The 17718-nt window shown below is 40.8% G+C and overlaps 1 protein-coding gene and 1 pseudogene across 1 annotated transcript in view; one reads left to right on the top strand and one right to left on the bottom strand.

Moving 5' to 3' along the window:
- Supt16h (SPT16 homolog, facilitates chromatin remodeling subunit) overlaps positions 1–17718 on the top strand; it is a 37119-nt gene that overhangs the window by 7622 nt on the left and 11779 nt on the right. Inside the window, exons 2-18 of the mRNA NM_001107261.1 lie at positions 6464–6556; positions 7324–7494; positions 8163–8315; positions 8773–8919; positions 9282–9433; positions 10273–10445; positions 10824–10914; positions 11992–12065; positions 12193–12305; positions 13214–13279; positions 13388–13483; positions 13693–13808; positions 13902–14055; positions 15113–15240; positions 16311–16446; positions 16537–16663; positions 16884–17002. Coding sequence (NP_001100731.1) covers positions 6464–6556; positions 7324–7494; positions 8163–8315; positions 8773–8919; positions 9282–9433; positions 10273–10445; positions 10824–10914; positions 11992–12065; positions 12193–12305; positions 13214–13279; positions 13388–13483; positions 13693–13808; positions 13902–14055; positions 15113–15240; positions 16311–16446; positions 16537–16663; positions 16884–17002 — 2109 coding nt within the window. The remainder of the gene's footprint in view (positions 1–6463; positions 6557–7323; positions 7495–8162; positions 8316–8772; positions 8920–9281; positions 9434–10272; positions 10446–10823; positions 10915–11991; positions 12066–12192; positions 12306–13213; positions 13280–13387; positions 13484–13692; positions 13809–13901; positions 14056–15112; positions 15241–16310; positions 16447–16536; positions 16664–16883; positions 17003–17718) is intronic.
- On the bottom strand, positions 175–3439 carry Rpl9-ps29 (ribosomal protein L9, pseudogene 29; annotated as a pseudogene).

Here is a 17718-nt window from a genome sequence, read left to right as displayed (position 1 = left end):
CCCTGTTAGTCCTGCTCTTATCTGCAGACTCCATTCCCCTTCTGTGGTGCGTCTATCTGTTCTGTGAGACCCCTTAGCATCTCTTCCCAGTGACAGCTTGTTAGTCACTTAGTACAGGTGTAGCTGGTTCTGCTTACTTAGTCATTTACTACTGCTGTTCTTGTGGGGGGAAAAACAGTGAACTCTTTAAATTATTTTTAAATGATATTGTGTATCAGTATAAGCAGAAAAGTGTATCATTTGTCAAAAATAAAAGTGATAAAAGTGCCAACAAATTATAGCAAGGGTTAGGGTGCAGCTCAAGCATATACATTTTTTATTCTCAATATGTAAGTCCCCAAAGAGCCCACATTGTACTTGTGATCAGGATCTTGTTTCTGGAGCTGGGAAACTGAGGTCTTATTCGTCAGGCTACTGCACGGTTCCCCTCTCAGACACATAGATACCATCCAAAAACTTCCTGATTGCCTTGTTTTAACTGTTGTGGCTTGCTGAATCAGAGCCGCTGGATTTGAAGCAAGTTCAATATCATTTCCTTCAAGGATTAGTTCATCCTTCTGGGCTTGAGAGACAGAACAGGCAACACCTGTCCTCATCCTAACCCTCCGGATGTATTTTTCACCCAAGAAATTTCAGATTTCAACCAAAGACCCGTTCTCCTGAATAACGACGTTGATAAGGAAGTGAGCATACACAGACCTCATCTTGTAATGGAAGCCCAGTGTCACACCCTTGATCATGTTCTGAACATGACTGCAGATGGTTCTAACAGTGGCCAGTTCTTTCTGTTACCCTACCACTTGTCAACACGGAGCCTTTTCTTTTTCTTTCCAATAAGACTCAGCACCACATTGATGTGATTGAAGTCCCTCCTCAGAGTTCCTCTGGGGCCCTTCACAATGGCTGTGCGCCCCTTCAGAGTGATGCCGACATTTTCTGGAACATGACAGACAGTCTGATTGCTGAAAATGGTCTTCGTTCTCACAGTAGATGGGGCAAAGAGCAAGCATATGCATTTTTATTTCGGAGCTGGGGACCGAACCCAGGGCCTTGCGCTTCCTAGGCAAGCGCTCTACCACTGAGCTAAATCCCCAACCCCAAGCATATGCATTTTTAATGTGGCCAAGATTAAGAGAAAACTGGAAACTGTAACTTTTACCCTGAATTTGAATACTTAAAGTCATGCGATTTCCTTTTGAGCTCTACAGGTTTTCAAAACCGGGGACACTATTTTGTGCTGGTTATATATCATGGCTGATCTTGATGGCAGTAACAGTAGCGTTCTGATTTGCACTGAGAGAGTTAAGCACTATTTTTTATGCTTTATTTATTTTTACACTCCAGATTTTATTCCCCTCCTTGTCCACCACCACCACAACCACCCCACCTCCCTACCTGCCCACACTCTCTCCCCACCCATCTCCAAAAAGATGTCCCCACCTCACCAGACCTCTAAACTTCCTGGAGCCTCCAGTCTTTTGAGAGTTAGGTACATCTTCTCTGACTGAACCCAGACCTGGGAGTCCTCTGCTATATATGTGTTGGAGGCCTCATTTTAGCTGGTGTATGCTGCCTGGTTGGTGATCCAGTGTCTGAGCGATCTCAGGGGTCCAAGTTAGTTAAGACTGCTGGTCCTCCTACAAGGTTGCCCTCTTCCTCAGCTTCCTTCAGCTTTTCCCTAGTTCAACCAGAGGGATCATCAGCTTCTGTTCATTGATTGAGCTAAACACTATTAAAGGCACATTAAATCTTACAATTCTCAGCATAATACTTGAGAAGGTAAAGACTATAGAGTACAAAAATTTAGGTCACAATTAAGTGGGGTTAGGTTTAAAACAAGAGTAGTCTGATCTTAGGAGTGTTTGTCCATTACACATATTGGTTCTCTAAATATAGAATACACATCAGCAACTTAATACCCATTACTTGGAATTTCTAAAAGGAATTATTCAGGATGCTAAGGTAGAGAATCATGAAGTTTAAGCCAATCTTAGCTACAAGTGAAATCAATCACCGTTGTTAATGTCCTAGCTGATAAAGCTTGTCAGAAACCTTTAATCCCATCACTTTGGAGTCAGAGGCAGGCAAGTCTGGAAGTTTGCAAGCAGCCTGATCTACAAAGAGTTCCAGGACATCCAGGTTTACACAGAGCAGCTCTGTCTCCAAAAACAAACAAGCAAAAAATGTAACAAAACAAATCAGAAACCTCCCAATAAAGCTTTTCAATGACTTTCATCTTTCATATCTCTGATAAAAATTCCCTGTTTGTTAACAAAGAAGAAAATGGTAACAGAAGAATAATGCCTGTTATTCTGTGTTATTTCTGTCTCTAAAAGTTTTAGGAGTGTATGTTACACATCTGCGAGAGGCCAGAGGTTACACTTGTGTGTTATTCTTTAGGTGTTGTTCACTTTGTTTTTTACAACAGGCTTTGAACATACTAAGCTAGGCTTGAGGAATCTACCTAGCTTTTGGTACAGATCCTTGGATTCAAATTCAGGCCCTCATGATTGTGTGGCAAACTTTTTACTAAGTTAGCTCACCATTTATATTTTAAACTTAGCATGTGTGGTTTTATTAGATTTTAACATTTTACTAGTTATCAGGAAAATTATACACTAAAACCCTGTTCCAGTTAGGATGCTATTAAAAATGCAGTATTCCATTAACAATGGGGAGGCAAAGGAAGTCAGATAGTGTTGGTAGGAATGTGAATTAATGTGGTCATTATGCAAAATAGTATCAAGATTCCTCAAAGGTTAAAGATCTGCCAAATGATGCTGCTATTCTTCCTGTAAGGATTATGTCTAAAACAAAGGCACATATCAAGGGAATACCTGCACTTGTGTTGAGATACTGTTCACAGTAGCTAAGATATACAGTGAGTCTACTTGTCTATAAAGGGATAAATACGTAACAAAATATGGTACATAAACACAGGGAATATTACTCAAGCCCAGAGAATAAACTAGGTATGGTAACACACAGTTGTAGCACTCAGTTGCTAGAGACAAAAGTTCACATCTAACCTGAGCTATACAGCATGAACATGTCCTTAAAAGGAAATAGAGGGACTAGAGAGATGGTTCGATCAGTGATTAAGGTATCTTGCTGCTGTTTTAGAGAATTTGAGTTTGGTTTCTAACACTTAGAATCAGGCAGCTTATAACTACCTGTAACCAGCTCCAGGGAATCTAAACATTTAAAAAGAAGAAGAATTAAATTTTGCCGTAGAATTATTTGACTTAACATTATGGTAAGTGAAATAAGCTGTGCACAGAAATCACACATTCTGTCATGTGGAAGGAAGCTTAAAGGTCCACCTGAATAATGTGTAGTGGTAACTTTTGGTTCAGAAAGGCAGAGGAATATGGACAAATTGAAGTTGGATAATAGATACCAAGACACAGAAGGGATATGGTCTGGTGCCCTACAACATGGTGACATGGTGAGAGTCAATCAGAATACCTGTATATTTTAGGAAGATGTGTTTTTAGTTGTTTTTGTTTTTTGTTTTTTTTTTTTTTTTTTGGTTTTTGTTTTGTTTTGTTTTTTAAAGAGGTTGAAAGCTCTAATGGGGAAGCCATGATTGCTATTCATTTGTTAGTGTGGGACTTTCCAAGAGTGGTTAGTAGACAGAAGAGCCTATATCTCTTGTCAAACTACAAAACTACAGTACAATGTGTTGGACAAGGGAGTCAACACAGTTCAGGGAGGAACTGAATGAGTGTACACATGCAAAGAGTTAAGTTGGACTTTCCCAACTATCATAAACATTATTTCAGAGTAAGGGGCTGGAAAGATGGCTGCATGGTTAAGACAGCTCGCTGTTCTTAAAGAAGACCTGGTTTCAGTTCCTAACACTACTCAGTTCATAAAGCCTGTAACTGCAATTCCAAGGGATCTGACACCCTTTCCTGCCTTCCCTGGGTACCTAGTCACACCTGGTTCTTCTGTAAACATTCTTTCAGTCATACACAAATACTCAAGAAATAAGTCTATTTAAGAACATTTGAGGGGCTGGAGAGATGGCTCAGCGGTTAAGAGCACCCGACTGCTCTTCCAGAGGTCCTGAATTCAATTCCCAGCAACCACATGGTGGCTCACAACCATCTGTAATGGGATCCGATTCCCTCTTCTGGTGTATCTGAAGATAGCTACAGTGTACTTATATATAATAAATGAATAAATAAATCTTAAAAAAAAAGAACATTTGAGTAAATTGCATCTAAATCTAAGAAACAAAAATAAACAATAAAATTCTTAATTTTTGTTTTTATATGGGAGAAGGGTAGTGTGTGTACCATGGTGCATTTGTGGAGGTCAGTGACAACTTGTGAATACCTAGCACACACATTGTACATTTAAATGCATGCAAAAAAATTAAAATACTAAAACCCTTGTAATTCAGTAACAAATGATAAATTATATAACAATCTAAATAGGCCTTCCCCCCACCACCACCACCAAAAAAAGGCACTGTCATAGATACAAATCATTAGCTACCAGGGAAAATTAAAACAACAGTAAGATACTAATTTATACTTAACAAAAAGATAGTATGGGCCAGAGAGGAGGCTCAGTGGTTAAAGGTGCTCACAGACAACTCTGATGACCTGAGTTCTAGAAGGAGCAAATCTTTATACAGTCTTGTAAAGAACATAAAATAGTGTAGTGGTTATGGTTCCTCAGAAAGTTAGAGATACCATATGACCAAGCAATTCCTCTCCTAAACATTTACCCACAATAACAATGCAAACAAAACCCTGTATACAAAAGCCATGGTAGTATTAGTCATAGTAGCACAAAGTGGAAACAATTTGCAGGATGGTTTAGGAGGCAGAGGCACTGCTGCACAAGCCTGGAAATCTGAGTACCATCCCACATGTATACTCCAGCCCACATTTGTCTCACACATGCACACACAATAAATAAATTTTAAAGCAGGAATAACTCAAATGTTGAAGCAACTACTGATTGGTTAAATAAAATGAAGTATGTCCGTATATTGGATATACAATTTGGCTGTAACAATGAAGTGTCAAGAGACTAGGGAGGTGGCTCTATTCTTTAAGTGCTTTCTGTGCATGCATGAGAACCTAAGTTCAGATTCTTGGCATCCAGGTAAAAGACAACGCAAGAGTCTGTGTATCCCAGTGCTGGAAATGGGGAGTTTAGATAGATACCCCTGGAGCTCATTGTCAGCTAGTCTAGCTGAATCAGTCAGCTCCAGGTTAAGAGAGAGACCATGGGGGCTGGAGAGATGGTGGTTAAGAGCACTGACTGTGGGGCTGGGGATTTAGCTCAGTGGTAGAGCGCTTACCTAGGAAGCGCAAGGCCCTGGGTTCGGTCCCCAGCTCCGAAAAAAAGAACCAAAAAAAAAAAAAAAAAAAAAAAAAAAGAGCACTGACTGCTCTTCCAGAGGTCCTGAGTTCAATTCCCAGCAACCATATGGTGGCTCACAACCATCTGTAATGAGCTCTGGTGCCCTCTTATGGTGTGTTTGGAGACAGCTACAGTGTACTTACATGTAATAAATAAATAAATCTAAAAAAAAAAAGAGAAAGAGAGAACATGACTCAAAGAATAAGTTTGCACACTCGGGAAGCAGAGAAGTAGAAGGACCTCTGTAAAAGTTTGAGACCCAGCCTGGTCCACAAAGTTCTGGATTAGGAACTTTGAGAACAGTAGGGAATGACACTGATATCTTGACCTCTGGCCTCCACACATACCCAGTGAAATACTGATAATACCAAAAGCTGATGAGCACAGAAAAGCATATTAAGTGAAAGGAACCACAAACAAATGCTGTATACTAATATGTCCAGAGTAGGCAAATCATTAGAAACAGATTACTGATTTCCAGTAGCTGGAGAGGGAGCAAAAAAGAGGATGAGATTATTGCTAATGAGTAAAAGTTTTCTTTTGGGATAAAGATGTTCTCAAGTTTGATGGTGATGACGGCTGCACATCCATCTGAGTGTGTTAAGGTGGCACTATAATGCAGGTGGGTGGCTTTTACTGTGTGTATCTCAAAGCTGAGTTTTTCTTTAAAGGTGACTAATAACTGTTGTTACTAAGCAGGCACTCATGTCAGATTACTGTTAGGAAAAATTATATGCTGAAATCTGTATTTCTATTACTAGTGTATAAAAAATAATAAGGTGATGGAAAGATGCACTTTTTCTGCACATGTGAGAACGTGAGTTCAGATCCCCACCACCTACATAAGAGGTCATCATAGAGCATTTAACTTCATATTGGGGCACAGAGACAGGTGGGTCCCAAGAGCGAAGAGCTCACTTTCTGGCCAGTCTAGTCAAATAGCAAGTTTCTAGTTCATTGACAGACCCTACTTCAAAGCAGTGAGGTAGAGAGTACTAAAAGATACCCCATACCCTGCTCTGCTCTGGCCTCCACGAACGCAGATAGGGGGAGCAATTAAATTACCCTCTCTTTTCAGAAAGGAGAAGATGAGTATGCCAGTATTGATGCCATTGTTGTATCGGTGGGTGTTGATGAAGAAATTGTATATGCCAAGTCAACTGCCTTACAGGTAAGTGGCTTACTGCTTCGTGGGTCTAGTGTGTAGCTCAGTAGTGAAAGATGGGCTTGGTATTTGAGAGGCTCTGTACTTTCTCTCCAGTATAGTCAGTTACTCAGTCCCATCCCAGGTCTGAGGCTCTCGGTGGTCCTGACTTAACAGGTGAGTAGATAGAGAGTGTCTGCACCATCACATAATTTCCATTGGATTTACCATTGAGTAGACTAGAACCTAAGGAAGAAAGGAATTGGTAGGAAAAAATTATTTAATTACATATAACAAAAATACCTAAGAACCAGTGGGTTGAACAAAGAATTTTTCTTTATGCAATTTTCAGGAACCCAGGCTTTTTCAATTCCCTGGTACTCCATTTTGCTTATATGAAGTAGCTGCTAAAATTCTGATCACTCTTTGTATAAGCTAAGCAGAAATACAGACAGTGACCTTCCTGTTTTAAAAAGGCTTGTGACATGGCATATTCAAGCATAACTCTCCCTGGACTTCTTTCATTGCCAAGGAAAAGTAGTTGAAACACAAAGTGTCCAGTTAGATGTTTTTAATCTATGAAATATTTTAAGCATATAAAAGCCAACGGAATCCTATGTCACATGTGTGCGCACACACACCACTCAGCCCCCATTATTCATCCCCTGATCCAGGTTGGTTTATTTCCATCCACATCAAAGTTACTCCATCCCAAATCTTAAAGTTAACTCAGATATTTTATCCTAAAATACGTTTATTTGTAATCCTTTAGTTACTATTGTTTTTTTCCATAGACGTGGCTCTTTGGTTATGAACTAACTGATACAATCATGGTCTTCTGTGATGACAAAATCATCTTCATGGCCAGCAAAAAGAAGGTGGAGTTTCTGAAACAGATTGCCAATACTAAAGGCAATGAGAATGCTAATGGAGCTCCTGCCATCACACTGCTTGTCAGAGAAAAGGTTGGGACCAATAAATGTTGTTACAAATATGGGATAGAATGTTAAATGTTGAGCACAAGTGCCTTTGCACTTTTAAAATGCTTGAAAAAGGATGACCAGACATGGCAAAACATGCCTTTAATCCCAGCACTTAGGAGACAAAAGCATACAGATCTCTTGAGTTCACGACCAGCCAGGGCAACATAGAAAGCCTGTGTTAAGGTGGGGGCTGGGGGGTTGTGACTCTGATTACAGAGCTGTGTGTTCAGTTGAGTAGGAAAAGGGCTCTGGAGGGGTTGGTTTGGTGGCAGTGGAGTATGAGCTGTGGGCTCTGGTGAGCACCACTACTTTACTGACGGTTTCTAAGGGCGCTACTTGTTTACATTGCAATAATTAATTACAACTCGTCACCTAGAAATCCTAAGAAAACTTAGATGTGCTCATTTCTCAGAATTTTGAGTATTTGAGTTTTCTGCTTCTTCCTAAAGCAAAATAATGTCTTGTCTTGTCAAAATACACAAAGAAAATATCTGTCAGCGTTCAGTATATGATAATCTGCCGTGAAGAAATAGGTGGAGGCTCAGAGAACTCATCCTCCATGGTTTAGGATATTACTCTCTGCTTACTGTTAAATAGAAAATAGAAGTCTAATTCTTGAAGTAACATCTCTTTTTCTATGGGATTGATAGAATGAAAGTAATAAGAGCAGCTTTGACAAAATGATTGAAGCCATTAAAGAAAGCAAGAACGGCAAGAAAATTGGAGTGTTCAGCAAAGACAAGTTCCCTGGAGAATTCATGAAGAGCTGGAGTGACTGTCTTAACAAGGAGGGCTTTGACAAAGTAAGGGTTCTGCTGGAAGCAGCACATTGAAAAGGAGACAGGAGGTGGAGTGGGGATAGCAGAGGATTTTCATTTGGGGAAATCCATGCTCATTCACATTTCATGTCTTTTGGCTAAATAATCCAGTTAGTTTTCAGTCAGAAAATAAGTATGTCAACCATATTAGACAGCTCATACTAGGTAACTGAGGAGAATCTCTTGTTCAAAATATATTTTGGGGTCATCTTTTTCCTGCCTGTCTTCCTTTGGCATTATAGTTATCTCTAGAAAGAAATTTGTTTTAAGTAGTGCATTAGCTTAATGTCATAGAATGCATGCGTTATAAATGCGTACTCACTTTGGGACGAGACTGAGCATTCTGAGTAGATAGCTTTACTGGTGAGTCGCAAGGGGTGTGTGTGTGTGTGTGTGTGTGTGTGAGCTCTGTGTGTATTAGAAGGCTATCACTTTGCTGCAGGTAGACATCAGCGCTGTTGTGGCATACACTATTGCTGTGAAAGAGGATGGTGAGCTCAACCTGATGAAGAAAGCAGCCAGCATTACCTCTGAGGTCTTCAACAAGTTCTTCAAGGAAAGAGTCATGGAAATAGTGGATGCAGATGAGGTAATGAAAGAGGGAGGCTCTTATTGGTGTATTCATAAAGCAGTCCTGAGTCCTGCTTGGCTTGTTTCACTTTTTGTTTTGCTTTTGAAATTGGTAACTGCCATCTCCTTCAAAGTAAATAAGCATGTCCTGTGGTTTATTGAGGCTGTTACTTGACTCAAACATAGACACGTGTTTTCAAAACATGAAAAGCTATGAATTCCATGTAAGCTCCACATTTCTTTTGTATATTGATATACTATGGTATATACACCAAAGATTATATCAGCATGTGCTGTGACTTTAGATGACTCATTAAATATCATGCACAGAATTCTGTGTACTACCCTTCAGTGAGTGTTACTGTATTCCTACGTCTCTAGAAAGTTCGGCATAGCAAATTGGCTGAGTCTGTGGAAAAGGCCATCGAAGAGAAAAAATACCTAGCCGGGGCAGACCCTTCTACTGTGGAAATGTGTTACCCTCCTATCATTCAGAGTGGTGGCAACTACAATCTCAAGTTCAGTGTGGTGAGGTAAGTGTGGACACTGCATAATAAGATGGCCTGTTTTTTCTTGTGACTTTTTGAAAAAGTCAAAAGAGATAAAATTATTAATCTGATTTACATATAGTCTTATATATGTGTATCTTGTTACTTCTTACATTAGCATTTGGTAATATTTTTTTCCAAATTATTAAATATGCTAGAAAAGTGGGGCTGAAGAGATAACCCGGTGCTAAAGAGCACATATTGCTGCTCTGTCATGAGGACCAGAGTTGAAATATCATCATCACCCTGTCAGGTGTCTCACAAATACCTGTACCAGCTCCAAGGGTCAGAGGCCTCCCTCCTCCTAACCGCATTGGCACATACATATAGCTAAAATGTTTTTAAACGATAAAAAGGTCAGGTGTAGCAAATGCTCTTTTTTTTTTTTTTTTTCTTTTCTTCGGAGCTGGGGACCGAACCCAGGGCCTTGTGCTCGCTAGGCAAGCGCTCTACCCCTGAGCTAAATCCCCAACCCCAGCAAATGCTTTTTTAGCGTTCAAAAGGCAGTGGAAAGTGGTTCTCTTAGTTCAAGGCCAGCCAGAGCTACATAGGGAGACCCTGGTGCCTCAGAATTGAGAATGGGCATGCTAGAAAAATGCAAAGTAAACTAAAAATAAACTAAAAGATTAGATATGCATCAGGTAATGTCTGTTTTAATTCTAAGGCATACTGTGTAGGAGACCCGTTGAGGCTGTAACTGTGCAGCAGAGCATTGCTCTATTTTCCATTTTTATAGTGCAGTATTCATCTTCCCTGATTGTGGATGTGTACCAATGACACTTTGCTGGATTTAGTGATAAATGCTTTCTTTCTTTGATCTCTAGTGATAAAAATCATATGCATTTTGGAGCCATTACTTGTGCCATGGGCATTCGCTTTAAATCATACTGCTCCAACCTTGTTCGCACTCTGATGGTTGACCCTACTCAGGAAGTTCAAGAAAATTACAACTTTTTACTTCAACTTCAAGAGGAGTTGCTAAAGGAATTAAGACATGGTAAGATTCCTCAGAAAAGATCTGGAAGTCCTGGTATTTCATGGAACCCCTGGACCAGTGAGTAGTGACTTTCAGAGACTGGGGATAGAACTTGGTGCACTCCTGTGCAAAGCCTGGATTCCATCCCCAGCACTGCCAAAAGAGGCTGACTTAAGTCTTCAGTACCACAAGAGAAACATGTGATTACATGCTTTCTTTTAAAAAAAAAAACAAACAAACAAAACTGTAGATTCCTAATTCCTATCATGGCAGACACTCCTCCTGAGAAACACAACTTTAAGGGACTTAGAAGGTGAAAACAGCCTGATTGCAGCATGATGTCATTTTGTTACTGTTGCCCTCTGAAAATTTCTTAATGTCTCTTTTCTATCTTTTTAGGTGTGAAGATATGTGATGTGTATAACTCTGTCATGGATGTGGTTAAGAAGCAGAAGCCAGAACTGCTGAACAAAATTACAAAAAACCTAGGGTGTGTTAGAGTGTGTGTTGTTTTTTCAGGACTAGCAACCTGTATTCTAACACTGATTTGGGCAGTATTTGGGCGTGTTTGGTTGTGCTTGGTTTTTGTGTTTTGAGATGGGGTTTCCAGCAATAACTCAGACTGACTTCCAACTCCTTATGTAGCCCACACTGGCCTTGAATTTCCAGACCCTCTGCCATCCTCAGTGACACAAAACTTCCCAAGTACAGAGGTTGCAGGCATGTGCCGTCACAATCGCCTAACCCACAGTTCTGTTTGCTTGGTTTTTTTCACCAGTATTTTGTACTAACAAGTTTGTGTATATTAATAAGTAAATGGTTTTACCAGAGAGAAAGATTTAGTTGCTTCCTCCAAGTTAATAGGATAGACTTTTCTAGACCATTAGAGGAATCCAGACCGTACTCTAGGATCAAATTAGCTTGTTTACAGTTAATGACCACAGGATGTCCAACTATATTTATTTTGAATTTAAAACATTTGCCTCTGCCTCCTAAGTGCTGCGATTGAAGGCTTGTGCCACCACTGCCCAGCTGAGGAACTTTTTCTGTCTTGATTTTTTTTTTCACATTTATTTGTATGTTGTGGAGGAGAATATGGTTGTGTAATGTTGTGCACGGGAGGGATCAGAGGGCAAATCATTAGGTACTTTTTTTTCCTTCTGTAGATATGCCCTCTCCCAGTGAACCACCTCACTGGTCTTGGGAATTATTCTTTAATATGAGATTATATAACTTTTAGAATCCTAAAACTGGTGTAGGTGTGTGCACGTGCTGTGCGTACTGTGTTTTTTTTCTGCTTTGTTTTGTTGTTAAACAGGGCCTCAGTCTGTACCCCAGGCTAATCTTGGACCTATGTTCCTTGATGCTCCTGCCTCAGCTTCCTGAATGCAAGCATTTCGAGCACGAGTCATGACACCCCATTTATTTTTCATTTCTTCCTCTGCTAATAGATGAAGGGCAATCACCCCCACCTGTTGACCTGCTGTATCTGAAAGTTGAAATTACGTCTGGGCCAAGTTACTGATGTTCTGTCCTACTGCTTATATTTAACTTTGTTTGTTTTTAGATTTGGGATGGGAATTGAATTCCGTGAAGGCTCTCTAGTGATCAATAGTAAAAATCAGTACAAGCTAAAGAAAGGTAATTTTTATATGCATGCAATAAGAAAATAAATTTTTGAATGCTTCACTGTCATTCCTTTTCTGTTAAATTTTACTCCTTTCTACCCTTCTGTAGCTACTGATTGATCCCCATGTTATTATTTTAGGGATGGTTTTCAGCATCAACCTAGGATTTTCAGACCTGACTAACAAAGAAGGGAAAAAACCAGAAGAGAAAACCTATGCCCTGTTTATTGGTGACACTGTGCTTGTAGATGAGGTGTGGTAATTCTTACGCTTTTGGTGTTCATGAACTAATCTTTGAATCTGTTGTGAACTCGGGTACTTCCAGTCTTTTTGTTAATGGTTGCTCGGTGGGGTAGTCCATGACGTGGACTTAATAGAACAGTTAAGAAGGAAGGGATTGGATGTCCTTATCACTCCCGTGTATTCCCTTGGAGCAGCGTTTCTCCTTGGATCTAGAACTGAAGTTTTACTGACTAGGCTTAGTAACAGCAATTCCCTGGAATCCTCTTGTCACACTCAGAACTGGGGTCACAGATATGCATGACTGTACCCAGCTTTTTTATGGGTTCCTTATTAACATGTACTGTCTAGCTGTCTCAACCCCAGAATTGATTTTTTTTTTCCCCAAGTATGTGCATGTATAGGGAGTACCCATGGAGGCCAGAGACCTTATCCACAAAGCTGGAGTTGCAAGCGGTTGTTGTTGCTCTGTGGGTGTGGTGTGTACTTGCACGCTCACGTTAGGACCTGAGCGCAGATCTTGCCTGTGTAACAGGAGTGTGCACGCTAAGCTGCTGAGCCTCGTCTCCAACCCCAGAAATGATTTGTAGTAATGATAAATTATTCCATGTTCATAGTAGAAAGGCAAACATCCGTTGTCAAATCTTTAGCACTCTGTCTGTATAAAGAAAGCAGTTTATTATTCCTATATACAAATAAAGACTTGTAAAAAGCACGGGTACCAGAGCTAAGTAAAGCCAGACTTGAAATAAAACATTGCTCAGGCTACAGCTCCTAAAGAGAAGATGGGAGAGTTAAAACTATTTGTTCCTCTTTAAAGTTTTTATAATCTAGAAAGTTCTTGATATTGCCCAGCTATGTGCCAAGTTAAAAGCAAGAGTTCACTTTAAATTGGAGGCTTAAATTCTCCATTTCTTCTAGGATGGTCCAGCCACTGTCCTTACATCTGTGAAGAAGAAGGTAAAGAACGTGGGCATTTTCCTCAAGGTAAGAAGATGAGACGTCACTGTTCAGGAATCGCAGTACAGTGAAGAAGTGAAGCAGCGTAGCTCTTTTAAAAAGTAAACAGTATTTTATTACACCTTGTTTCCACAGAATGAGGACGATGAGGAGGAGGAGGAGGAGAAAGATGAGGCGGAGGACCTTTTGGGAAGAGGTTCTAGAGCAGCGTTACTTACTGAAAGAACACGGGTGAGTTTCCTGTTTTAAATCGCATTCACCGTGTGCATCTGTGAATCCCAACACTCCGCAGCCCAGAGCATGAGTGTCACCAGTTCAAGTTCGTCTGGGGCCATGTGGAAGACTCGGGGAAACCATGGGGGCAGTAGGAAACTGGCAAAAGCACTGGTGCCCTTTCATATGTTCCACATGTTCTGGTGACTTGGTTCTCACTTTGCTAGAATGAGATGACTGCAGAAGAGAAGCGAAGAGCCCATCAGAAGGAACTGGCAGCACAGCTCAACGAGGAAGCGAAGAGGAGGCTGACAGAGCAGAAAGGGGAACAGCAGATTCAGAAGTAGGAGTCACACTGTGTGAGGCGATTGTCTAGAGATGGAACTGTAGAGATTTCTCAGTTGTCTTTTTTGCTTTGTTTTTAACCCCACTCCAGGGCTCGAAAATCTAATGTGTCCTATAAAAACCCATCTCTGATGCCTAAGGAACCACATATTCGGGAAATGAAGATCTATATTGATAAGAAATACGAGACTGTGATAATGCCTGTGTTTGGCATTGCCACACCCTTCCATATTGCCACAATCAAGGTACCAGTATTCCTCAAGTATCTAAGATTCCAGTGTGTCTGTCTAATTATCTCTGCTCTTCTTCCACCCTGACCTTTGACCCTCCACATCAGCCTGCCGATTGTCTCCTTTATCTCCTGCTGTTGCTCTCCTTCTCTTCCAGTGTTCACTCTGTAGGAAGCTAAATTAGTCCAGGAAAGGAATTTGTTTACCAGTTATTTGGGGTGGTGGTGGTTGTTGTGGTGGTGGTGGTGGTGGTGGTGGTGGTGGTGGTGGTGGTGGTGGTGGTGGTGGTGGTGTGCTGTATGTCTGACTGTGTGTGTGTGTGTGTGTGTGTGTGTGTGTGTGCCTGTGTGTGTGTGCCTGTGTGTGTGTGTGTGCCTCTAGGGGTATAAGATGCATGTACCATATGTCACTGTCTGGTGTCTAAGTTTATAGAGAGCGCGTGCTCTGTTTCTCTCTGTGTGTCTGTCTCTCTTCCACCCTCCCTCCCTCCCTCCCTTACTTTTTGAGACAGGATCTTTTATTGAGCCTTGAGCTCAGTGATTGGCTGGAGTCGTTAGCCACCAAGCTCTGGAAGTCCCTGTGTCTGCCCACCTTTAGCCCTAGGACTATAGACATACACATCACACTTGGACTTTATGTGGGTGTTAGGGCTTCAAACTTGGGTCCTTGTGTTTGTGCCATCTGAGCCATCTATCTCTCCAGGCCCTATTGTGTGTGTCTTTCTTTGAATTAGTAACCATTATTTAACCCTAAATTGTATTCCTGTCACAAGATACTTTTATAACTAGGTGATGGTTTTTTTTTTCTTCTTCTTTTGAGAAACAGTTTCTTTGTTATGTGAAAAGCATTGCTGAATATTTATATCTCAATTTTGCTTCAGTTTCATAGATTCAGCTCAAAGAACAGCCAGCTCTGGCCATTTTGTTCTGCCGCTAGGAATAGAGCCAAGACCTTGCACAACTCTAGATAAATGCTTTGCCCTCTTAGACCCTCAGACTCTTAACTGCTAATTTAATTTTAGCATCTTTATAATCTAGTACCAAAGCTAACTTACCTCTCTTTCTTTGAACAGAACATAAGTATGTCTGTCGAAGGAGACTATACTTACTTGCGAATCAACTTCTATTGTCCAGGAAGTGCTCTGGGCAGGAACGAGGGCAACATCTTTCCTAACCCTGAAGCTACTTTTGTCAAGGAAATGTGAGTCCCTAGGAAACAAGTGTCTCCAGCCTGCGCTTGTGGGGCAGTGACCTCACATGTCAATTCCCCTGCGTCCTTTCCCAAGAAGCCACTGAAAAGCCTTCCTTGGTGGCGTTTGTTTAGGATTACATTGCTCACTTTGTAATGTGTTAAGTGTGGATCCTAATTTACCTTCCTCGTACCTATTTACATTCACAGTACACATTTGACAATAGAACCCTCAGGTAAAGTACATGTGTGGGCCGACTGTGGCAACACACGGCACAACTTGAAGTGACTGAGGCAAAACATTTACAAATTCATCCTGGGCTACAAAGTTAATTCCAGGCAACCCTGAACTATAGTGAGAACGATCTCAAAATAGAAACATAACAAAGAAAGAAGAAAGAAAACGTGTGCTGAATTAGATTGTCTTCCATCATGGAGTGAGTGGTATGGAATATTGGAAAATACTATATCAAATTTGAAAAAATAAAAGTGTAATTTCCCTACTCCAGGGAATTAGCTATTAATACTTTCCACTTTAAAGAAAAAAAATTTTTTTCTGATTTCCTACCATTCCCATATTTAGTGGTAGTTTTTCTCTTTTAAAAAAAAAAAAACAAGCCATCTGGGTATGGTAACACTTAGGAGGTGAAGCAGGAAGATCAGTAGTTCAAGGCCAGCCTTTGAACATAGCAAGGTCAACGCCAATTTGAACTACAGAAGATGTCTTTTAAAAGATAGGCTTAAAAGAAATTGGTAAAGTGCTTATCACGCAAGCTTGAGGGCCTAAGGTCAGGTCTCCAAGACCCACATTGAAATACATAAATATGGGTGCAATAGGTGGCATCTGTAGTCCCAGCATTGGAGGGTGAAGACAAAGGAATTTGCTAACCAGCTCATCTAGGTAGATCTGAGAGAGAGCTTCTCCCAAAACAAGACAAGAGTTATTAAGAAAAACATTCAGTGTTGACCTGTGGATCCTCACAAACACATGGCACATACACACAATAGAAAAGTCAAATAACTTAAAAACTGTAATACTGGACTCACCTATCCTGATAAACATCTGTACAAATGTCCTACAGTACATACCGAGCTTCAAATATGAAAGCACCTGGGGAGCAGACTGTACCCGCCTTAAATCTTCAGAATGCTTTTCGAATTATAAAAGAAGTGCAGAAACGTTACAAGACCAGAGAAGCTGAAGAGAAAGAAAAAGAGGTGAGTCTGAGCACAGGCTAAGCACCTTTGTACCGGTGTTTGGAAGTTCGTGTGAGGATTACACACACAATACTGTTTTGTGATCCTTAGGGCATTGTAAAACAAGACTCACTGGTGATCAACCTAAACAGAAGTAATCCAAAGCTGAAAGATCTATACATTCGCCCAAACATTGCCCAAAAGAGAATGCAAGGCTCCCTGGAGGCTCACGTCAATGGTATGTATGGGTGACCTCTCAGTGCTGGCCTGTAGCTTCAAAGAATACAAGCATGCTACAGAGAGGCTGGGAGGAGTCAGATGACACGATGGCCAGAAACATGGCAACTTAATACATGGTGTTTCTCTGGCCTTGTTCAAGTCAGCTGAAGAGATAAGTGCACTGCCTTTGACCTAAGATGGCACTACTTAACCATTGGTGACCTGGCTCTTTGCCGCAGGTTTCCGCTTCACATCTGTTCGAGGAGACAAGGTGGATATTTTGTACAATAATATCAAGCACGCACTCTTCCAGCCCTGTGATGGCGAGATGATTATTGTTTTGCACTTTCACCTCAAGGTACATGTCTTCTACCAATGCTAGCATGATTAAGAATTCTCAGCAAAAACTGAGTTTTCCTCACTTATTAAATAAATAAATAAATAAATAGGTTTTTAAAACGTGTTTACAAAGTGCAGTAGCCTAGTGACTTTGAGTACAGTTGCATACAGGAGTGTGGTTGAGGTTATTTGCAGGAATCAGGGTACCCGTTAAGAGGCTTCACCACTAAAGGAAATGTATCTTCCTTGGCAGCCAAGATCCTTTCTCTTTCTGACGGGCTGTTGACAGGTGTACATAGTCCCTGAGGTCAGTAGTACAGTAGTTACGTCATTCAAAGAAGTCTACTCTGCCCCATCTTCCCATTCTCCCATTGTCTTCCTTTTCCTTTACAATGTCCTAAGCCGTGGAAGGGATGATGGGATGCTCCATTTATGGCTGAACATGCAACATCCACTGAGTCTTAGAACTGTGACTGATTATAAATTTCTGTACTTAATACTGCCCACTGCAAAAAGAAGCTCGTCTGACCCGGAAATGAGTCGGGATAGATGTGATTGTTTAGAAGGCAATGTGATGGATGTATCATTCATATCCACTAGCAAAACAACAGCTGTAGTTTGCTCACTAGGGCCTCTGACCTCCCCATTTCTGACTAGATTTTCAGTAGCACATGTGAATTCCCTCCTGTGATGTGAGCCTTAATTCCAGTTAAATAGTTGGTTATTCCATAACAG

The sequence above is a fragment of the Rattus norvegicus genome, chromosome 15 (assembly GCF_036323735.1).
Source record: "Rattus norvegicus strain BN/NHsdMcwi chromosome 15, GRCr8, whole genome shotgun sequence".
Taxonomy (NCBI): domain Eukaryota; kingdom Metazoa; phylum Chordata; class Mammalia; order Rodentia; family Muridae; genus Rattus; species Rattus norvegicus.
Note: the sequence above shows the minus strand (reverse complement) of the source record. Positions and strands in the feature narration are given on the sequence as shown.